Below are 24,597 nucleotides of genomic sequence, written 5' to 3'. Positions count from 1 at the left end.
AAGACCATGGAGCAAAGCCTTCAAAGATCTCAGTAAAAATTACTTTCAATCGAAGTTGCTACACCCAGCTGAAACCATTAATCAAAATGACAGAATAAAGGCATTTTTAGACATGTGAGACCATTTTAATGTTTACTTCTAATTTTCTCTTCCTTAAGGGAATATTATTTGCAGATATATTCCAGTAAAAAGAAAAAGAAACACAATGTGGGTTCAAGGAAACAGTGGAACCAGGGTAGCAGTCAAGAAAATTCCAGCATGGCATCTGGGCAGCAGGCCTAGAGACCAACCCATTCAGACTGAAACAAGAAGACAGAAGGTCCTAAGTAGAAGAAATCTGGGGAAAATAGGTTCTTCAGAGAACAGAGATAGGATGAAGAATTTCAAGAAGGGGACGGGGTGGGGGGAAGACAACAATAAGGGCAAAGAGTAAAACAAGAAGAGTTTTTGGAAACTCCAGGTAAAATTTTAAAGTTGTACAAGAAAAAAACATGTATAAACATATTACTTGACTGTGTAGTGAAAGAACAATTATAAGTCATTGCTATTAATGTTTAGAATCAATCTATTAAAAGCACTTGAGGTTACAGAACAAATTGTCAATTAATAACACTGGTGAAGTGAACGTGGGGAGAACAGATAGAGAACAGGTAGTTGGAAAATATCCTTATTTTCCAAATAAAAGGTGAAGATATATAATCTGTCCTATGCTTCACATTTCTGTCAAGTGAAGCTCATCTTACAATATTGGTAAGCAGGGGAATGATGTATAACAAAGAAGTAACTTTTGTTCAGATGCAGTTTTTTCTAGCTCATTAATTGTCTGAACCATGTAAAAAATATCAGCTGAATACAAAGCGCACAAACACAGCTGAACACAGCAAGCCACAGAGGTACACAGCATTCTACATAAAGCCCATATACTCCATGTTCCTCTTCCTCTTTCTTCTCTTTCGTTATTGAGCCCTATCTTGGAAGTGCTTATTGAATATTGCCCTTATGTTCATATCTTATGTCCATTAAAGCCTTAACTCTTTTAGCTTCCTGTATCAAACTACCTTCACTTATTTTTACGAAAGCATAAGTTATATGTTTGTTATAGTATTTATTAGGAATTTAACATGTCTTTTAGTTGTATTAGTATTTATATTATCAATTATGTTAATGCTCTACTAATTAGAAGGTTAATACAATTGACTAAATGTGATAAACCAAGGAATAGTATAATATATAATTTACTGATACACAGATAACCATGAGAAGAATAAAAATAGAAATTGTTTAGAAATTTAAAACTAGCTCCTCAAAGAGTTACAAATTAAAACCATAGATAACATTTTTACCTGCCAAATTAGCAAACACTACAAATAAAAACACACATTTCATTTCCTGTGCTGATGAGGTATAGAGAACTAATGGCAGTATGGGTAATAAAATGCCTTTTCAGAAGAAATGTAGCAAAGCATATCAAGAACATTCAAAATGCTCATATTCTTTGACTCAGTAATTCTACATGGAAATTTAAGCTAAAGACAATACAACAAGAAGTTTATGTATGAAAATGTTCATCAGAGCATTATTTTATTACATGTTAAAAACATTGGGAATAACGTGAATGTCCAACAAATAGGGAATCACCTAACACTTCTACATTGAATATATATTACAGAGTAATTTAAAAGGATGCTTATAAAGAGTTTATATGTTATATACATACAGTATCTGTTTCCATTTTAAAGTGAACAAAGCAAGACATTATTTTAATTACAACTGTGAAAAAACAAATATTACAAAATACGGTTATCTCCAAGGAATGTGGGATCAATGATCATTCTGTTCTTTCTATATTTCTATAGTTTCCAATTTTACTGTAATGAGTATATATTCTTCACTCAAAAGGTAATACTGAATAAATTGTCAGAAGTTGGAGGAACTATGTTCACTGAATAAATGAACTTCTTTTTATTAAGAAAACATAAGAAGTTCATACTGCTTGAAGGACTATAAAGGACTTACAAAATTTCTTGAAGGAAAAAATTCTAATTCAAAATATCATAATGTCACTGCCAAAAAAAAATGGTATTAAGGTACATTGCAATTTTGATTTTTTTAAAAATCTTTCCTAACAAAAAGTAGCTGAAATAATTGTATTACTAAATACATTAAAGGTGAGAAAAGAAGACACTGCTACTTCCTATAATGTACATCACTTAGATTCCTATTTCCTCCACTCACTCTGAAGGACCACAGTCAACAGGACCAGCAATTTCAAGTCCTGCACTCCAAACTAATCGAGTCTTTCCACCTGGAACAAAACAGACTTGAGATTTGTGAGCCTAGCTTTGCCCCATTGGTCTAAAGGAGACTGAAACTCAACATCAAGATGAGAAAAGTTACCCACTTTATAAACCTACAAAGGGAAAGAATCTTTTCGGCTTGGGCAATCTGTTGCTTTCTGCAATATATAATAAACAATCTTTAATTACTATACATTGTACTGCATAACACTATGTATCTCCCACAAAAACAGATCAGTATGTAGAAAACAGATTGGCTCATAAGAAAATAATGCTAAGAAAGACCTACAATGGATAAAATTCTCTTCTCAGCACACAACATTTTAGACGTATAGCAAAAGAAGGGTTAAGAAAGGGTAAAAGAGATTTGGATGTATCTCCATCAGAAAAATATCTCTTAAAATAACAATTCAGAATCTTAAAGCCTGGAATGCTATCATTTTATTAAAATAATTTCCTTTAGTGATGATTTTTAAATTGTGCATATTTTTTCTCATAAACAAACTCATTTTCAAAACCCCACTGTAAGTTGTATATAATGTATAATTCTAAACAGCCAGTAATTATGTTTCCAAGAAACAAGTGCATTTCTAATGCAAAACAAACAAACAAAAACAAATCTTAAATCAAAAAAAAAAAAAAAAAAAAGCCTTAGACCTTCACTTCTCTTTTAACATTAAAGATCTTTTCTCTCAAGGACAACAAAATATATCTGCAATATCTCTTAGGAATTTAACATGTCTTAAGGACATCTTAATACATAGACTAAATGTATTATCATTTAGTTAATTCTAAATACAGTGATAGAATTAAACTGCTATAAATACAACAAAACAATGTCAGATGCTTATTTTATAAGTTTCTCTAAAGGTACTCTATGCTACTAATATATTATTTATCCCGTGCATATAAACTTTATTTCATGGTTTAAAAAGGTTCTTTTCTGCCTTCTATTTTCTGTCCTCTAAAAGTATTATTATGGAAGTGAAAATGATGCCATCATCTTTCAAGTTCCATCTGGTTATATGTATCTTGGGTTGACTGAGAACTCAAATATCTTTTTTTCTCAGAAAATTTAAAAGCTTCTCCCGTATATTTGTTTGAGTTCTTTGTAGATTCTGGATATTAGCCCTTTGTCAGATGAGTACATTGCAAAAATTTTCTCCCATTCTGTAGGTTGCCTGTTCACTCTGATGGTAGTTTCTTTTGCTGTGCAGAAGCTCTTTAGTTTAATTAGATCCCATTTGTCAATTTTGGCTTTTGCTGCCATTGCTTTTGGTGTTTTAGACATGAAGTCCTTGCCCATGCCTATGTCCTGAATGGTACTACCTTGATTTTCTTCTAGGGTTTTTATGGTATTAGGTCTAACATTAAGTCTGTAATCCATCTTGAATTAATCTTCGTATAAGGAGTAAGGAAAGGATCCAGTTTCAGCTTTCTACTTATGGCTAGCCAATTTTCCCAGCACCATTTATTAAATAGGGAATCCTTTCCCCATTTCTTGTTTCTCTCAGGTTTGTCAAAGATCAGATGGCTGTAGATGTGTGGTATTATTTCTGAGGACTCTGTTCTGTTCCATTGGTCTATATCTCTGTTTTGGTACCAGTACCATGCTGTTTTGGTTACTGTAGCCTTGTAGTATAGTTTGAAGTCAGGTAGCGTGACGCCTCCAGCTTTGTCCTTTTGACTTAGGATTGTCTTGGCAATGCGGGCTCTTTTTTGGTTCCATATGAACTTTAAAGCCGTTTTTTCCAATTCTGTGAAGAAACTCATTTGTAGCTTGATGGAGATGGCAATGAATCTATAAATAACCTTGGGCAGTATGGCCATTTTCACGATAGTGATTCTTCCTATCCATGAGCATAGTATGTTCTTCCATTTGTTTGTGTCCTCTTTGATTTCACTGAGCAGTGGTTTGTAGTTCTCCTTGAAGAGTCCTTTACATCCCTTGTAAGTTGGATTCCTAGGTATTTTATTCTCTTTGAAGCAATTGTGAATGGAAGTTCATTCCTGATTTGGCTCTCTGTTTGTCTGTTACTGGTGTATAAGAATGCTTGTGATTTTTGCACATTAATTTTGTATCCTGAGACTTTGCTGAAGTTGCTTATCAGCTTAAGGAGATTTTGGGCTGAGACAATGGGGTTTTCTAAATATACAATCATGTCATCTGCAAACAGGGACAATTTGACTTCTTCTTTTCCTAACTGGATACCCTTTATTTCTCTTGCCTGATTGCCCTAGCCAGAACTTCCAACACTATGTTGAATAGGAGTGGTGAGAGAGGGCATCCCTGTCTTGTGCCAGTTTTCAAAGGGAACTTTTCCAGTTTTTGCCCATTCAGTATGATATTAGCTGTGGGTTTGTCATAAATAGCTCTTATTATTTTGAGGTACGTTCCATCAATACCGAATTCATTGAGCGTTTTTAGCATGAAGGGCTGTTGAATTTTGTCAAAAGCCTTTTCTGCATCTATCGAGATAATCATGTGGTTCTTGTCTTTGGTTCTGTTTATATGCTGGACTACGTTTATTGATTTGCGAATGTTACAAATATACAAATATACAAGAAAAAAACAAACAACCCCATCAAAAAGTGGGGAAAGGATATGAACAGACATTTTGCAAAAGAAGACATTCATACAGCCAACAGACACATGAAAAAATGCTCATCATCACTCGCCATCAGAGAAATGCAAATCAAAACCACAATGAGATACCATCTCACACCAGTTAGAATGGCAATCATTAAAAAGTCAGGAAACAATAGGTGCTGGAGAGGATGTGGAGAAATAGGAACACTTTTACACTGTTGGTGGGATTGTAAACTAGTTCAACCATTATGGAAAACAGTATGGCAATTCCTCAGGGATCTAGAACTAGATGTACCATATGACCCAGCCATCCCACTACTGGGTATATACCCAAAGGATTATAAATCATGCTGCTATAAAGACACATGCACACGTACGTTTACTGCGGCACTATTCACAATAGCAAAGACTTGGAATCAACCCAAATGTCCATCTGTGACAGACTGGATTAAGAAAATGTGGCACATATACACCATGGAATACTATGCAGACATAAAAAAGGATGAATTTGCGTCCTTTGTAGGGACATGGATGCAGCTGGAAACCATCATTCTTAGCAAACTATCACAAGAAGAGAAAACCAAACACCGCATGTTCTCATTCATAGGTGGGAACTGAACAATGAGATCACTTGGACTCGGGAAGGGGAACATCACACACCGGGGCCTATCATGGGGAGGGGGGAGGGGGGAAGGGATTGCATTGGGAGTTATACCTGATATAAATGATGAATTGATGGGTGCTGACGAGTTGATGGGTGCAGCACACCAACATGGCACAAGTATACATATGTAACAAACCTGCACGCTATGCACATGTACCCTAGAACTTAAAGTATAATAAAAAAATTAAAAAATTAAAACATTAAAAAAAATAAAAAAAGAAAGCTTTTCCCCTGTCTCTCCTCTGGTACCTATGGAAAGCAATTACCTCTTGGATATGAGTAAGCTGGAAAATTCTTTCTGATTATGAAGCAGCCAAGAACATACTTTCTGGTTTCAAACAGACCAGGCCTGAGGTTATATCCTATTGTAAGCATGACACCTAGAAATAATCTTATGTACTAAAGTTAATGTAATTTGGATGATTCATTTAACTGCAAAACTGGATAGTAGTTTATTTTAAAAGTTGAGGCAAAGAGACTGTTAACTTCATAAATATTACTTAGCACTGCTGAAAACATAATATCCTGACAAGCACAGAAGACAAAATTATGTAAGAGCACTGCTTTAAACATACTCTTTCTTCAAGTTGTTTCTACTAAGTAGACTATGGTCATTATACAATACACGCCTGTACAAACACTCATACATAGTACCTTTAATTTTGTATTCTCAAGATTCAGAGTTTCATTTTCATATTCAATTGAGTGAATTTTCCTAAGAATTTCTTCACATGAATTTTTTCCATCGTCTTCCATTTTCTTCAGAGCTTCCAAAAGATTGATGATTTGCCTTTATAAAATGAATGACACATTTTATAAAAGTCATAAAAATTTTTATTCAAATAACACATTTTAAGTGTGTTTCTGAAATCACTTTGGTAGGGTGCAATGTTTCAAATAGGGAATATACAAAAATAAACAGAACTGATAGAACAAGAAAAATAGGGAGAAGTAATCCAGAAGGGTACAACCAAAGTAACTATGATTAGAAACAATTACCCACTGATGATACCAACAAAACATTACCCAACATGCTCTTTGCTGTTCAATAAAACTTCTAAACTATTATCCACAAGTATGCACATCTCTCTCTTCCTCTCATTCATACACATGCACACATATATATATACTATTTAAGGGACAAGGTTAAAGAAAAGAATTAAGTGAGGCAATAACAACTAAACTTTAGAAATGAATTATATATGGTAGTTTTCAATGATAAAACTGAAGACACAGAAAACACTTAAAAATCAAATATTCAGGGTTCATTATAGTGTTATCAGTAATACATTTCAAATAATAAAATACATGTATTTTTATTTTTCATTTTCTTTGTTATGCATTTAAGTCACTTTAATTAAGGAACAATAATTTTTAGGATTTTCAAAGCAGTTATTATAAACTTTTTAAATATATTTTTATACATTTTTGTTTAAAAGAGAAACATCACCTCCATTTAAGAAAAAGTAAATATTAACATTTACTACAAATAATAGATGGCATACTGAAATACTGAATGATAATCTACAAGTTTAAAATTTCAAAATGTGGGCCAGGCGCAGTGACTCACGCCTGTAAATCCAGCACTTTGGGAGGCCAAGGAGGGCAGATCACAAGGTCAGGAGATCGAGACCATCCTGACCAACATGGTGAACTCCTGTCTCTACTAAAAATACAAAAAAAATAGCTGGGTATGGTGGTGCGTGCCTGAAGTCCCAGCTACTAGGGAGGTTGAGACAGGAGAACTGCTTGAACCCGGGAGGCGGAGGTTGCAATTAGCCAAGATCGCACCATTGCACTTCAGCCTGTGCAACAAAGTGAGACACTGCCTCAAAAAAAAAAAAATTCAAAATGTGAACACCAATTCACTTTTAATGAGCAATCATTTTAATTATTTTTAATAGTAAGGTAAGAAAACTTTACAGAATTATAAATGCAAAAATATCCAATCATATAGGTAGCACCTTTACCATATGTAATCTAAAAAAATCAAAATACAAACAACTCAAAGAATTTTTTAAAAAGTGAAAACTCTTACTAAATAACAAAAGATTCTAAATTTTTTCTTACTTTTTCATTGTTTCAATGTGTACTTCCAATTCAGTTTTTTCTATTACAATTTTCTCATAATGACTTTTCCAGGCATTGGAAGTTGAAATTGTTTCAGATAACTTGGCTTCCTAAAAAATACATAAAAGTATTCATACTATAATTTTAAAACATTTTTGTTTTGCTCAGATCTCTAAACACAAATACATTATAAACTGGGAAGGAATCTTCCAAAAAGTATGGAACTTCAAATACAGAAAACTGTACATGCATGTTTATAGCAGTGCAATTCATAATTGCAAAAATATGGAACCAGCCTAAATGCCCATCAACGAATGAGTGGATAAAGAAAATATGGTATATAACCACCATGGAATACTACTCAGCCATTAAAAGGAACATCTGCAGCAACCTGGATGAAGTTGGAGATCACTATTCTAAGTGAAGTAACTCAGGAATGGAAAACCAAATATCGTATGTTCTCACTCATAAGTGGGAGCTAAGCTATGAAAACGCAAAAGCATAAGTTCGATATAATGGACTTTGGGAATTTGGGGGAAGGGAGGGAGGGAGGTGAGGGGTAAAAGACTACACACTGGGTACAGTGTACAGTACTTGGCTGATTGGTGCACCAAAATGTCAGAAATAACCACTAAAGAAGTTTTCCAGGTAACCAGAAACAACCTGTCCCCAAAAAACTATTGAAATAAATAAATAAAGTCAGTGTACAACTTTGAACAGAAAAATTTTAAAGTAAATATCTATATTGCTATTATTTTATATACACATAGTGGAAGTTTCAACTTAACATTTTAAAAGATGTTGCAACTATTTTTAAACAATATTTCATAATTAAGATAAGTTCTTTTCTTTTTACTGAACTTTCCATTTTACTTTTTTTTTTATTTTGCCCTGGCTGAAGTGCAGTGGCACGGTCATGATGGTTCACTGCAGCCTCCAACTCCTGAGTGCAAGGGATCCTCCTGCCTCAGCCTCCCTAGTAGCTAGGGCTACAAACGTGTGCCACCACAGCCACCATATATATATACACACACATATGTAAAATATATCTAAATATATATGTATATACCATATATATATTATACATATATGTCTACATATATTTTATACATATGGTGTGTATACTATATTTTATATGTGTATATAGAGAGAGAGTAGAGACAGCATCTTGCTATGTTACCCAGGCTGGTCTTGAATTAATTTCATGCTCTATATACAGAAGATGGTAACAACCACATAAGCATCAGAGCAGAAAGCCCCTGTGGTACACAGAGAAACTACCCCTAGTTCCAAAGCTCCACAATATTTGGTGATGCACCTTACTTATCTTTGCTATAACGACGCCAAGATCTATTTTATAGAGGTCACCCCATCAGCCTTCAAACACTGCTACTGTCCACAAAGAGACATAAGTGATAGTAGTGGCTTATCCATTTTGAATGTGAACTCCCACGAGGTAGGGATTTTTATCTGCTTTTGTTCATAGCTGTATTTCTAGGGCCTTGATAGTGCCTGCAGCACAGCACACACTCAATAAATAGCTCAAATCTATTAACTGCAGATCCACCTAAAGAGCTGTAGCCACTGTGCCTCCTGTCTACATTCTACATAAAAACACACTGGAGGGCAACAATGCCAGTAATTACAAATCAAAAAGCTCAGAAACAGTAATGACAACAATTAACATTTATTGGGTACTTCCTTCTTTCATCATTCATCCATTTACTGAGCAAGTATTTACTGAGCATGTGTTATGCGCAAGACTTTTTTGTTTAAATTTTTTCACAGTAATATTTTTGATATATTGAAGACTAGTATTTTCATATTTTGTATAAAATAAGCTTTAATATAAATTATGAAGTATAAGTTTATAATATAAATTAAGATATACAGAAGTTTTATCAGTAAGAAAAGAATTTATGTGTTAGCAATATAATTATTACCTACTTCATCAGTATGGCATTCCTAGATGTCAACACTAGTCAGTGATGGAATTATCTTCCTAGAAAGTTTTTTGAGTTGGCCTACCTTTTCTCTTTGCTTTAGAGAAATGGCACATCTAAGCCACCAGAAGCAAAATTAGGATCTAATTTTCAAAGAAGGAAATGGGTTAATTCTTCAGTGTGCAGAATTATAGAGCATTTAACATCCTCGCCCCTGGATACTAAATGTCAGAATCATTTGTCTCTAGTACTTTCCAAATCCTCATTTCTTCTTTCATCTCTCCTTACAACATGCAGATATAAAGCAAAATCTCCATTTTCACCTTTCCTTCCACTGCACTGAAACTGCATCTGAATTAGTAACTAGTGACCTTCTAATTATGAAACACCACAGACCTTTACAAATCCTCCTTGTCCTTGATCTCTCTCTGTAGTCCTTGGTAAAATTTATGCATTGTGTAGATATGTGATGACATTTTGTTAAACTATTATTTAGCTCTTATTGCTGAACTGTTCATGTTTTAGACTTAAGATACTGTTTTAAATAATGGTACCCTTACCTTAGGTGAATAGGATAGCAAGCTCCTGCCTTCTGAGACTTATATTCAAGTAGAAGGAAACAGTTAAAAATAAAACAAAACACAACAGCAGTGATAAATGAAAAAATAAATTATATAGTTTCAGATTATAGTGAATGCTATGAAAAAAAATTAAGACATTGATATGATTGTTTTAGGACTACTTCAAAAGGAATGGTCAAGAAAGGCCTCTCTGAAGAGATGTCAATTGAAAAGATACCTGAATGATTAAAAAAAGAAAGAGCTATTGTGAGCCAGGGAAGAACATTAAAGCCAGATGCAGCAACAAACAAGAAAAACAACAAAACAAAGAAAAAAACTTCATGTATTACAGGAACAGAAAGGAGGGCAGTGCAAAAATATATTTTCTCATTTATCTCTCCCTACAAACACATGAGATAGGGAGTATTATGATCTCCTGTTTTATACATGAGGAAATTGAAGCTTAAAGAGGTTAAGTTCCTTATCTCAAGTCACAAAGTTAACAAAATACTATTTTGTTTGCAATAAGCTTTTATACAAGTCTGTTTTCTTTTCTAAAAGGCTCTAATAATTCTATAAGCTGTAACATAAGTTCTTAAGAGGTAGGATATCAGTCAGACTTTATTAAAAAATTATTAATTAGTAATTGAATAAATATAATTTGTTGAAAACAACAAAGCACTAAGGCCATTTTCAAATTTGTACTATACCCAAAGATATATTTTACATGGTGTGTTTATGTCAGCACATGGTTTTAAATGTATTACCGAGATTAAATGAGGTTAATTACTGAATAAAGTCATAGGGTCTAATAACATAAATCAGCATTTCTCAAACTAGTGTTCCTCAGAACCAGTTCCAAGAGTTGCTTTGTGGGTAAAAGAATAGCTCTGTGGTTAAAAAAGTGTGGGAAACTCTTAGTTCAATACCCTTCGTTCCACTGTTTCTGAAAGCTGCCTCAGAGCCTTTAATTTGCTAACATGGACCACAATGTCCCAAGAGGAAATGTGTATAATATATATTACCCTTAGTTAGTTGGCCAACAGAACCTTTTTGTTTGTGTGTGGGGGACACACTTAATATTTCCTTTAAGAAAAGTGCCCAAGGAAATGCTGATATATTTCAATATGAAAATCTGACATTTTATGTAATATTTCAAAATAAAAGATTTAAAGCAAAAAGTGTAAGTTTTTCTGGTATTAACAGCATTAAGAGAAGAATAAAATTACTATATGAAGCATCACAACATTAATTATATAAACTAAGTACATAAAATATAACTTTTAATTTTAAAAAGAATGAATTTACATACCTGATCTCTAATTTGGGAAGTAAGTTTTTCAATAGCTCCTGTAAAATGGTCAAGCCTCTGTTTGTAAACTTTAGATGCCTTTTTTAAAGCTACAGCTATTCGCCTACTTGCTTCTTTCATCACTACAGCCTCATTCTTATTCATTCTCAATTGCAGGCTCCACTTGGCTATCTTGGTTTCTAAGCTCTAAAAAAAAAAATTAGCAACAATTAAATTATTTCAGAACTCCAATGTTTATGTAAACATTGTAAAAATATGTACATAACTGATATGGTTTGTGTATTACTTCATTCTCACATTGCCATAAAGAAATAACCTAGACTGAGTAATTTATAAAGGAAAGAAGTTTAATTGACTCACAGTTCCACATGGCTGGGAAGATCTCAGGAAACTTACGATCATGGCAGAAGGTGAAGAGGAAGCAAGGACCTTCTTCACATGGTGGCAGGAGAGAGAAGAGTGAGGAGCAAAGGGGGAAGAGCCTCTTATAAAACCATCAGGTCTCACAAGAACTCACTCGCTATCATGAGAACAGCATGGGAAAAACCACCCCCATGATCCAATCACCTCCTACCAGGTCTCTCCCTAGACACATGGAGATTATAAGGATTATAATTCAAAATGAGATTTGGGTGGGGACACAGCCAAACCATAGCATTCTGCCCCTTGCCCCTCCCAAATCTCATGTCCTCACATTTCAAAACACAATCATGCCTTTCCAACAGTCCTCCAAAGTCTTAATTCATTCCAGCATTAACCCAAAAGTCCAAGTCTAAAGTCTCATCTGAGACAAGGCAAGTCCCTTCTGCCTAGGAGTCTGTAAAATAAAAAGCAAGTTAATCACTTCCAAGAAACAATGGGGGCACAGGTATTGGGTAAATGTTCCCATACCAAATGGAAGAAATTGGCCAAAAAAGGGCAGACTACAGGACCCATGCAAGTCCAAAATCCAACAGGGCAGTCATTAAATCTTAAGGCTCCTAAATAATCTCCCTTGACTTCATGTTTCACATCATGCTAATGCAAGGAGTGGGTTCCCATAGTCTTTGGCAGCTCCAGCCCTGTAGCCTGCAGGGTACAGCCCCCTTCCTAGCTGCTTTACCAGGCTGGCATTGAGTATCCAGAGCTCTTCCAGGCACACGGTGCAAGCTGTCAGTGGATCTACCATTCTGGGGTCTGGAGGACTGTGGCCCTCTTCTCACAGCTCCACTAGGCAGTGCTCCAATGGGGATTCTATGTGGGGGCTCCAACCCCACATTTCTCTTCCACACTGCCCCAGCAGAGGTTCTCCATGAGGACTCTACCCCTGCAGCAAACTTCTGCCTGGACATCCAGGTGCTTCCACACATCCCATGAAATCTAGGCTGAGGTTCCCAAGCCTCAATTCTTGACTTCTGTGTGCCTGCAAGTCCAACACCACGTGGAAGTCGCCAAGGCTTGGGGCATCCACCCTCTGAAAAATGGCCTGAGCTATACATTGGTCCCTTTTAACCACAACTAGAACGCAGGACACCAAGTCTCAAGACAGTACAAAGCAGCAAGGCTCTAGGCCCAGCTCACAAAACCACTTTTTCCTCCTAGGCCTCTGGGTCTGTGATGGAAGGGGCTGCCATGAAGACCTCTGACACGCCCCAGAGACATTTTCCCCATTGATTAACATTTGACTTCTCATTATTTATGCAAATTTCTGCAGACCACTTGAATTTCTCCCCAGAAAATGGGTGTTTCTTTTCTATCACATGGTCAGGCTGCAAATTGTCCAAATTTTTACGCTCTGTTTCCCTTTTAAACATATGTTCCAATTTCAAACAATCACTTTGTGAATGCATAAAACTGAAAGCTTTCAGAATCAACCAGGTCATATCTTGAATGTTTTTCTGCTTAGAAATTTCTTCTACCAGATACCCTAAATCATCTCTTTCAAATTCAAAGTTCCACAGATCTCTAGGGCAGGGGTAAAATACCGTCAGTCTCTTTGCTAAAGCATAGCAAGAGTCACCTTTATTCCAGTTCCCAAAAAGTTCCTCATCTGTATCTGAGACCACCTCAGCCAGGACTTCATTGTTCATATCACTATCAGCATTTTGCTCAACACCATTCAACAAGCCTCTAGGAAGTTCCAAGCTTTCCCACATCTTCCTGTCTTCTTCTGAGACATCCAAACTGTTCCAACCTCTGCCCATTACTTAGTTCCAAAGTCACTTCCACATTTGTGAGTATCTTTATAGCAATACCCACTCTCTGCAGTACCAATTAACTGTATTAGTCCATTCTCATGCTGCTATAAAGAAATACCTGAGACTGGGTGATTTACAAAGGGACAAGTTTTAATTGACTCACAGTTCCACATGGCTAGGGAGGCCTCAGGAAACTTCAATCATGGCAGAAGGCGAGGGGGAAGCAGGGACCTTCTTCACATGGCAGCAGGAGAGAAAAGAGTGAAGAGCCAAGGGGGAAGAGCCTCTTATAAAACCATCAGATCTCACTCACTATCATGAGAACAGGATGGGGGAAACCACTCCCATGATCCAGTCACCTCCCATCAGGTCTCTGCCTAAACACATGGGGATTCTTAAGATTAGAATTCAAGATGAGATTTGGGTGGGGACACAGCCAAACTATATCGGTTTGGATCTGTGTCCCTACCCAAATTTCATGTCAAACTGTAACCCCCAGTGTTGGTGCTGGGGCCTGGTGGGAGGTGGTTGGATTACAGGGGTTGTTTCTTATGAATGGTTTACAGCATCCTCTTGGTACTGTTCTCCTGATAGTGAGTTCTCGCAAAATCGGGATGTTTAAAAGTGTGCAGCACCTCCCTACTTGCTCTCTCTCTTGCTTCTGCTCCCACCATGTGAGATGCCTCACTCCCCGTTTGTCTTCCACCATGACTGTTAAGTTTCCTGAGGCCTCCCCAGAAGCTGAGCAGATGCCAGAATCATGCTTCCTGTGCAGCCTGTGGAACTGTGGGCCAATTAAACTTCTATTCTTTATAAACTATGCAGTCTCAGGTATTTCTTCATAACAATGTTAAAATGGCCTAATACAATAATTCTCTATACAGGTTTTATCAAAATGATTAATAAGATTAATTTAAAAAGCAAAACAGTGAAGAAAGGTGACTTCACCAATGCTTCTCTATAAAATGTTAAAGGATGCAAATTTAAAACATATAATCCTATATCAAACTAATGCTACTATTATTAAAGATACTAGTATTAGTGATTATGGTACAAACACTAACTTCCTTAAAACTTCTGTGATTAACTCAGCTTTTTTAGTTCACATCTAGAATATTACACATCTTACTAGTTTCAAAAACTAGTTTAAAAAAACATAATTGAGCTAGAAACAATTCAAATATGTACCAATATTCAAAGGAATTGGTAGCTCCCCAAATATATTAGGACTATTCATTTTGAAAGCTAAAATCTTAAAGATATGATTGTAATCTTTAAGAAGGCTATAGATGAGATAAACAGATTTATTTACCAAATTTTAATTTACTAGAATTGCGGGGCATGTCCTGACACTAGAGTTACATTAAAGATAATAAAATACTACTTTATCCAATAAAGTAAATTTATGGAAGTCATTATTCCAAGACCAAACACAGGTTTAGACAAATTAATGACTATAAGAGTCATAAGGTTTGTATTATTGAGAACACGTTTCTATCACTGAATGTGACTGTAACTAATTGGCATGACTATCTCTTTGGCATACCTCTTGGTAACATGAGAGACAGAATATTAGGCTGGGTAGATGAGGGATGTGATTTAAGGTGAAAACTCAAATGTTTTTATTTCAAATTATTTTAAGACTTTGTATTTAAAGTATTTGAGTATTAAGTATCATTTAAAGACTTATGATTTTAATGTTTTTACATTTTTGAAACCTGTGTAATACTGAAATGTAAAATTAATACAGAATTTAAGTTTTAGTCTCCCATTCCTTAGACAGTCATTTTAATTTTTAAAAATTGCAAAGGAGTCACAGTAAAAGCTAAACCTAGGACTTTTCAACTTAACTCTACAATCACCAAAATCTAAGTTTCTTAACTGCCACTAAAATTGAGATTAAGAAGTATATATTAAGATTTAGATTTGATTTCTTTGAAGAGTGACTAAGTAAACTAAGAGAAGGAGCAATACATTCTTAAATTGTTTTTAAAAAAACAAAATCCCATAAAACATAACTAGTTGGGGAAAAACAGCAGCAGTACAGTAAGTCGACATAAGACAAAGGAACATCCCACAGGAAACACTGCTGTCATTCCTCTAAAAGTCCACACGGTGTCATCATCACACCATGAATAGTTGCTGTCTTAGGTTAAAAGACTTTTAAACATAGAAAGTAAATTTTCTTTTTGAACACGGTTCCAGACACGATCTTCTCACCAGATTTATCAAACCCCATACTTAGGCACTATCAAGGAGTATACTGAAATGACAAATTATTTTTATAATTTCAAAATAACCTCTCAAGTCATTTGCCAAATGAATGAACACATAAAGTTGATTATCTTTTTCTATCTCCAAAGTAGTGTCTGTATACATGTCACATTTTATACAGACAATTATTCTCAATCTCTTCTGAAAATATGAAAATATTCTAATTGCTACATCACAAAGATCTAGAAAGAAAAACTGATGCAAGGCATCTGCAGGATAGTTCCCAGAGATTTACAATGTAAATTTTTAAAAGACCCAATACAACAAATTACTGAACACTAAAAAGTTGAGATTGATGTTGCCAAATTGAGATCATTGGATTCATACTCTTAAAAAAAAAACGAAAACAAAACACTGTCAAACCTAAGTCAAAAAGAACTAAATTCTGAACCCCTTAATTACTTAATGCCTTAAATCCAAGTCTGTGAGAAAAAATGTAGAAAAATCCATAAACTCAGTTTCTTTTAATCATTTCTTAACAGTAGCATTTTGGTAAAAGAATTTGAATTCAAATTATTAGTAGAATTTCAAAGCAAAATTTTAGGATTTTAGCCTTATGTTCTTTCTCCAAATTATCATGGTTATAAAAACTAAACACTATGCTTTAAGATAAATTGGGAAAGATGATAGGTTACCTAATATGTTCAATCACACGTCAGATGTATTCAATCACATGTGCTCTCCTGTATTTACTATGACAGACCACTGCAATACCAAGTCCAGTTCATCTGCAGTGCCCTAGCATACAAAATTTACATGCCCCATAAACCCACTTAATGTCCCTTTAAAGGAAGAAACAGACACACACACAAATTCGAGTACAGTTTTGAAACATGCTACAGGCTGCAGACATCTGCTATGATTCAGGACTGCAAAACCGAACAGAAATCTAATTTAGAAGTCCTCACACTCAACGGAGTTTGAGTCTCTGTAACCTCTCAAGGTGGGAATATTGCTTCTTTGCCTTTGGTGGAAATAAAAAAAAAAGTTACCTTATATTGTATGCTATGCCACCTCAAATTCTCATCTCAAAGCGACTTTGACTCCAAAAGAATAATTAAATCAAAAAATTCCCCTTAATTATACTCCTACAAAGTTGTTTAATAAGGGAATTACTTAATTTTGTGAACATTAAAGTTGGGCTGATTTTAAAATTATTATGATTAGTAACAAAAAATAAACCTTGTATTGACTGTTAAGCATGTGAAAGTATGTATGATGTATGTATGTATGTATGTACAGACGGAGAAAAAAGACTGAAATAATGTATACCAAAATGTTAACAATGATTTTGGTGTATTTAAATTTATTTTCTATAAATTTTCCACAGTAAATATAAATTAATTATAAAGTGGAAATGATTTTTAAAGTAATTCAATCCCATAAATCCTTCCTAGATTGGTATTAAACAGAGACAGCATTTTTATATTGAAATTTGGACCCAAACCTTTAGTTAGACCACAAATAATAAGATTTATCTTAAATATGTATTTCCCATGTCAACAACTGTGTTTTTTAAAACCACCAAATTCTAGAACTAAGGAATGGCTTTATAGTGTTTCATTAATTTTATCACTTAAGCTATTAAAATGGATATATATTTTTATATATATATATACCTTTACGTATTCTTTCAACTTATCATTCTCGGCTTCCTTTTTATGAATTTGGATCTGTAGTCGTTCATGTACTACTTTTACTGATTGAGAAAAACGATTTGCTTTCAAAGTATTTGCCTGTAACAAAGAGAAAAAGAAAACCAAAAAATCCATATTATTTGCTGTATCCCCAGCCCAGCACCTCTAATTTTACCCTGATTTAAAAAACAATCTACACAGCTGATAAAAAGCAAAGCATTACTTTACATAAACTGCCGCCCCTATTACAAAAGTATTTTCATGCCCAACCAAGGCTAAGTTCTTTCCCCCAACCTTTTTTATTTAATGGCTCCTGATAATCATCTCTTTTTTAAAATTCCCATCTATCTTTCTAAATAAAAGTATGGGTATACCTAAAATGCTCCTACAAAGACTAACATTCCTTAATTTGTCACCCAACTGAAATACAATACAAATTTAAAACAGTTCCTATATGAAGTGATTTATGCCAAATATCCTGACAAAACAACATAAAACTCTAAAAAAAGCTTAATAAAATTAAGATGTCATATTTGATACGTAAAAGCTGTAAAATATCCAAATAATCTAGAATTTCAAAACACTTTTCTGCGTTTATTTCTGAGGAGTTGGGGCCAGGATGGGAAAAAAAAAAAAAAAAAAAAAAGAAGTCAATATTAATATAATGAATTAAGCTCAAAAACTCAAATTTTGCTTACCTTTTCAGTCTGAAACAAACAAGAAAGTTCTTGGATATGGGCCTCCTTTTCAAATACCTTCTTCTTAAGATTCTTAAGCAAATATAAAATAAGAATTAGAAATTTCACAACTTGGATAATATTGGCTAATTTTATAAAACCAAGCAGCATGCAAATAACAATGACAGAAAGAATGGACAAAAAGTAAGTGTGGAAAGACTTACAGTATTTTCACTTTCATTATCAGTTAAATTTTCTAGCAACATGCTGGGTAAATTGTCTCCTGTCTGAGAAAAGAACATTATAAATCAGTGATCACAAATTATATTTCTCTATATAAAAAAGTAGGAAGTGGAATAAGCATTACTCAATAAATTAATATGACTTTTAATTCAGATTTTTAAAAGAGTTAACCATTGAAAAGATTTTTGCTCAAGTATTCCAAATTATTTTTGGTCTGCAATTTATGAAATTAGTTAATTTACTAAATTGATCTCAAAAGAATGCTTCAGAAAGTATAGGTTAGTGACACTAAAATCACAAAAATTCTCTATACAAAAGAAGTTTTATAGAGTATAGAATGCAACACAGTGCTGTTTACAAAGAAGCAAAAATTATCAACAATCTAAATTCTAGCAATAAGAAATCTCTTGAAGAACTACAGCAAATCAGTAACAGAATTCTATGTAGCCATTTTAAATGAGACCACAGAAGACTATTTATTCATTTTTGAAAGTCATACTTCTGCTTTAGAATGTGAAAAAGTTATCAATTCTTTTCACCCAAAACCACATATATATGTACATATAATACAAAATTATACACGGAATTTCAGAGGGCTTATGGATTTCATAAAGGCCATCCTTGGATCCATAAGGGTCCAAAGAACTCGAGTTAAGATTCCTTTCTATTCAAAAAATATTCAATACATGAGAAAATACTGACAATAAAGTGTTAAGTATAAAAGTCAAGTTACAAAACAAAGAGAGTAGTTTTACTCCATTTTTCTAAAACACCACATATATATGCACACATAACATATACACAGTAAAGAAACAAAAGACTGCAAAACATACACAACATAAAATTAACAGTCCTTAATCGTGATGTTTCACTAAGTGCTGAGATCAAGAGAATATTTCTCTGCTTATCAAAATTTTCTATAAGCATGTTAACTTTTTAATTACAAAAACTATTACCTAATATTAGTTTTTACAATTCTGAAAAAAATTATCATAGGAAAAAGTCAACAGGGAGTCAGAAGAATAATTTAGGTGATTTAAAGGGTACAAGCTTTCTTTTTGGAGTGATAAAAATGCTTTAAAATCGACTGTGGTGATGGCTGCACAACTCTGTGAATACAATGAAAACCATTGAATTTTATAATTTAAATGGGAGAACTGTATGGTATGTGAATTCCATTTCAATAAAGCTTTTACCAGATGAAGAATATATAGATACGTTACATACATATAAATATAATGTACAAAGAGTTTAAACTCAAAAAGTGTATATTTTATTAGAATCAGTTAAATTAAGTATAACAAAGTTTTTGAGATGAAAAATAAAAACACATTTTCTATAAAAATGTAGTTTTCATATAGAACTACTTATGAAACATTAAAGGTAGTGATTCATGACTGACAAAATTCAAAGAATTATTTCCATTTTAAATATACCAATAATTTCTACAGTTTAAAAATAATGTATCCTTCAAGTGAGAAATATCACTATTAAAATGAGTGCTTAGTGTTAATCCCTTACTTGTTTGTAGTCTCGCTCTCTAAGAAGATGTTCTAAAGTTAGTTTTACACTTCTGAAAGTGTCTAATTCTTTTGTTAATATTTCCTTCTGTTCGGAAATCTTCAAATTCGATGCAGAAAGATTCGCCTGACAAATTACAAGAACCACATACACATTTTAAGACACAGCATTAAGTAAAACCCTCTAAAATATGATACTATCAAACATATTTTTTCCTAACAAAATCATTCTTTTGTGCATAGTAATAATGTTACAAAATTTGTAAATTGGATCTGTTATACAGTACATTAAAATAAAATGAAATCAAAATAAGAGCTTATATTCTAAAAAGCATTTTAGGCTTTTAAATAAAAGTTATAGAAGATAATCTATTGTTTGTCCCTAATTTAAACTTTAATATGCTGGAACTTAAAAATAGTTCTCTATTCCAAATAATACTATTGAAAACAGATACATTTCACCTCTCAGAAGATTTTAGTTTTAAATTCGCTCTTCAGAAAAGCTGATTTTCTAGTTCAACTCCGATTAATTCAAGCACCCAAAATATATTGTTTCTAGCTTAGCCTCTTAAGTATGCCTGAGATTATCTTTCAGGAAAAGAATTGTAGTTAATGACACGGGAATAAAGAATTCTGATAAACCCTCATTTTTGGTATTAAATACTCATATGTGAGCATACCTACATAAGATATGAGACCTCAGTTAATACATTCTGAGTAATATACTAGCTTTTCATTTTATTATATATTCATAAGTCACTCACATTTTCAAAATTAATCTTTTCAATGGTGTCCTTAAATAGTGGCAAAAGTAATTCTATAGAACGAGTTACCAACTCTGCTTCCTTAAGTGTCGCTTCCAATTCAGTCTTTTCATTTAGGATGTCCTGCTTCAGGCTAATTACAAATGCACATACAAAATTTAAGTTAAATCCAACTTCATTTAAAGATGCTCCTTAGAAATGAATGCCATATCACGTATACAGTACTCTTATTAGCAAGGACAACTTTTAGTCCAAAAGTAGCTCAAAACTTGGACTTTGAGTGTAAGCAAATTTTAAGAATACCTTATTTTACTTATATTTTACTTGTACGTAATCACAAAAGTTATTTGGGTTAAAGATACATGTATAGTTAAGTTTGAAGGAGCATTTTCAATATTTATAAATAAAATTCCAAGTGATATGGAAACTCTTTAATTGGCAGCTTTTCTCTTTCTTTGTAAAACATAACGGCTCATTAACAACTGATGGCATCCTAGAGGCTATGTCAAAAATATGTGTTAAGTACAACTGGCTTAAAGTAGGAAGCCTAAGAACATTCTATCTATAAACGACACCTGTCCTTTATTAAAAACCACAGGCAGAAAGTCAAGTATGATTATAGATGATAAAATATTAGTTTCATTTATAACAAGTTAAACCAGAAGCTGGACTAAGCTATCCATACTGACAGTAATGGTATACTAAGATTGCCACTTGGCAGGGGGCAATATTTCATGTAAATAACAAGTGTATTCCCCACTCTAAAGAAGTATGACAAGTATTTGCTATATAGTAATATAACAAATGACAGTGATTTCACAAGCATTAACTACATTTCTGATATCACATATTATTACATTTTCATTTATCTTAAATAGCTTTATTTTACAAATTCTTAACAGATGAGGTTTTCATTTTTTTTCTTTTTCTTTTTTGAGATGGAGTCTCTCTCTGTCACCCAGGCTCTGTCACCCAGGAGTGTAGTGGTGCTATCTCAGCTCACCGTAACCACAACCTCCACCTCCTGGGTTCAAGTGATTCTTCTACTGCAGCCTTCCAAGTAGCTGGGACAACAGGCACACGCTACCACATCTGGCTAATTTTTGCATTTTTGCACTAGAGATGGGGTTTCAGCATGTTGGCCAGGCTGATCTTGAACTCCTGACCTCAAGTGATCCACCTGCCTCATCCTCCCAAAGTGCTGAGATTATAGGTATGAGCCATTGCGCCCAGCCAGGTTTTCATTTTTAATTGCTTTCATTAAGATTCAAAAAAACTAGCTGAATTCTGCTAGATGTGTACCTTTGTAATCAGATTAAATATATTTTAATAAATAAATACTAGATTTGAAAAAGATACTCTTAAAAGAATGTTGTATTTGATTCAAATAATTTATATTATGAACAAAACAGGAAATCCTGAAATCGGAAATGTAGATTTCGCCTGATACTGATGAGAATACCAGCTGAGATGACTTTCACTGGTACACCGTGGTAAATCTTCTTTCTCTGATATAGTTTTAAGATGGGAAAAGAGTTCTTCTGAATGACTTCCATCATTTATAGCCGTCTCCATAAATTCAGTAAATGGATTTACAGGTGGCTTCACAGCAACTTCTCCACATAAGCTGAAACCTAGGAAATATTTTAGTTATTAAATTTATCTCAATAGAGATTTTTTTTGTCATTACTCTCTCATAAAAAATAAAGGTTATAAGAATGTGTAAAAGAATAACATTCCAAAGACAAAATAAAAAGTATAACTGCTACTCATTGTGATACTAATTCAAAATTGTATCAAAACTGCATAGCACAACCACTCAACAATAGCCAATTTCCATACACTGTTTCCAAAAGGCCTGATAATTCCTAAATAATCACAACAGTGTCAAAATCTTTACTAGTCTATTTCTTGAAGTATTACAATATTTGAACCCAGCAGGACTATAAAACAAATATAAAAACCATGGGTTACCTATAGTCTGTCTTATTAGGCCCATGCCATAAGAAATGTATGTTATTTATGCCTAAATCTGTAGAAATTTAACTTTTCAAAGACTTGGCAACAATAGCTACAAAGGATAGGATATTCAATTGCAAGCAGACTTTTCAAAAGTAAATTCACTTACTCCTATTCCCAACTCAATCTAGAATATTGGTGATAATGAAAAGAACAGACAGACATTACTTCCAAATTTTACTAATGTAATTGTTTTTACTCACACCTGTAGATGTCACTTTAAAAATGTGAGTATTTACGAATTTCCTCAAAACTACTCCAATTGAAGTAATGAGTTAGAGCTTTGGCAACCATTAAGGCTCTGTTTTCCCAACTCTAACCATACATGGTAATGTGTTCCCTGACTTCATTTTATGTTTACACAAAATCAAAGGTAATATTCAAGGTTTTCTACATTTTTTTCAGATATTTACCTCTTGTAATTTAGTTTTGTATGTCTGTATTACAAAACACATTATATTCAAGAATTTTTAACACTTCAGAGAAGAAGTGAAATTACAGGTTGAAGATTATTTACATTAGCCATTCAGAAACCTTCCAAAGTGTCCATAAAATGTACATATTTTATCTGAATGTCCTATATACTGTAGAGACAAATATTTAGGAAACAGGCCAATGAAGTAAGGTCATATTTTTTAAATACCAGAAAGTGAAGTCCAAAAGGAACTGCTAAGTAACCAACTTAGTCTAGGATGATTCCCTTGAATGCTGCAAATATGCAACATCTATTACAAGGGTATAACAATATTTTGAGCTATCTATAGACTAGAAGAATTACAAGTATACAAAATCAAATAAAAAACCAAACCTAAAAGTTAAGAATATGCTCGGGATAAGTCACTGCAATCAAGAGAACCATCATCTACTAATTCGTTCAGTTGCAATAGCTATCCCATACAGAAAGCAACTGGTACCAACCCTTCACTTGTTTAAGTATTTGTCATATTTGTCTCTCTGTGGACTGGAATCTCAAGAAAGAATGTCTTTTTTATATTTCAATCCTCAGCACCTACAAGCCTTGTAAAAGCTAAGCAAAAATTGAAGGAAAACACATAAGACTTAGAGCTCTTAAAGAATATAATGACTAAAGACTGTTTACCTTTTTTTCAAATTCACCCCTTGATTTGTCTTTTCAGGGATCATTAAAAGAAAAACGGTTCCTGTATTTGCAATAAGGTTTAAAAAACAATCTAAGAAGACAGAAATTTTCAATTTGTAAAAAATATTTTACAAGGTAAGACTAGTTTGGTATCGGTATTTTATACACAACTTTTCTAAAACTTTTATCATAAAATAAAGTCGTAAAATTTTTCTGCTTCATCACCTATAATTGGTAACTGCCACTTATCTTAAAGGGTAAACAAATAAATAATAAAATCAACACTGTAAAAATAGGAATTCAAAATGACTTTCTACCTAACATTCTAAAATGGAATCTACATTACTGATTTCTCAACACACAAGAAAGAGAACTATTTGTCTCAGGTATTTCCATGAAAATTGTCAACAATCATCTTCTCCAGGATAAATATTGTTCAGATTCCAAGGCACTCCACTGCTTTTGTGTTGCGATAACTGTATAACAAAAAATATGTTGAACAAAAATGTAGTAATTTTCTTTAGCATAAAAAGTCCTACTTTATAAGAAAGGCTATCGTTTTATTGGATCAAATGTATTCTTGTATAGAAAAGCAGATATTTCACAATAAGATGTTTTTAGTAATGTGGAATATACTGTTAACTGACAAATGTATTGTACTTTTGTACAACTTGTCAGTGGTGGGTGAAACAAAGACACATATTCTGTATACATGTTTAATGATCAAATCCTTTTAAAGATAACTTAAGAA

The 24,597-nt window shown here is 33.4% G+C and overlaps 1 protein-coding gene across 4 annotated transcripts in view; it reads right to left on the bottom strand.

Moving 5' to 3' along the window:
* Nucleotides 1-23,885, bottom strand: part of ODF2L (outer dense fiber of sperm tails 2 like) — a 41,777-nt gene extending 17,892 nt beyond the window's left edge. The window contains exons 1-10 of one of the 4 annotated variants that reach the window (XM_023208356.2): nucleotides 23,847-23,885; nucleotides 22,191-22,362; nucleotides 20,729-20,861; nucleotides 19,966-20,091; nucleotides 18,426-18,488; nucleotides 18,223-18,294; nucleotides 17,507-17,623; nucleotides 11,437-11,622; nucleotides 7,622-7,731; nucleotides 6,206-6,341 (exon numbers count right to left, since the gene is read on the bottom strand). In XM_023208356.2, coding sequence (XP_023064124.2) covers nucleotides 6,206-6,341; nucleotides 7,622-7,731; nucleotides 11,437-11,622; nucleotides 17,507-17,623; nucleotides 18,223-18,294; nucleotides 18,426-18,488; nucleotides 19,966-20,091; nucleotides 20,729-20,861; nucleotides 22,191-22,303 — 1,056 coding nt within the window. In that variant the 5' untranslated portion in view covers nucleotides 22,304-22,362; nucleotides 23,847-23,885. Of the gene's footprint in view, nucleotides 1-6,205; nucleotides 6,342-7,621; nucleotides 7,732-11,436; nucleotides 11,623-17,506; nucleotides 17,624-18,222; nucleotides 18,295-18,425; nucleotides 18,489-19,965; nucleotides 20,092-20,728; nucleotides 20,862-22,190; nucleotides 22,363-23,846 lie in introns of those variants that run through there. The other 3 variants (XM_023208349.2, XM_023208340.2, XM_023208366.2) reach the window with 3 other exon arrangements.
* Between the last annotated feature and the right edge of the window lie 712 nt (nucleotides 23,886-24,597).

Source organism: Piliocolobus tephrosceles, chromosome 1, assembly GCF_002776525.5.
Source record: "Piliocolobus tephrosceles isolate RC106 chromosome 1, ASM277652v3, whole genome shotgun sequence".
NCBI lineage: Eukaryota > Metazoa > Chordata > Mammalia > Primates > Cercopithecidae > Piliocolobus > Piliocolobus tephrosceles.
Note: the sequence above shows the minus strand (reverse complement) of the source record. Positions and strands in the feature narration are given on the sequence as shown.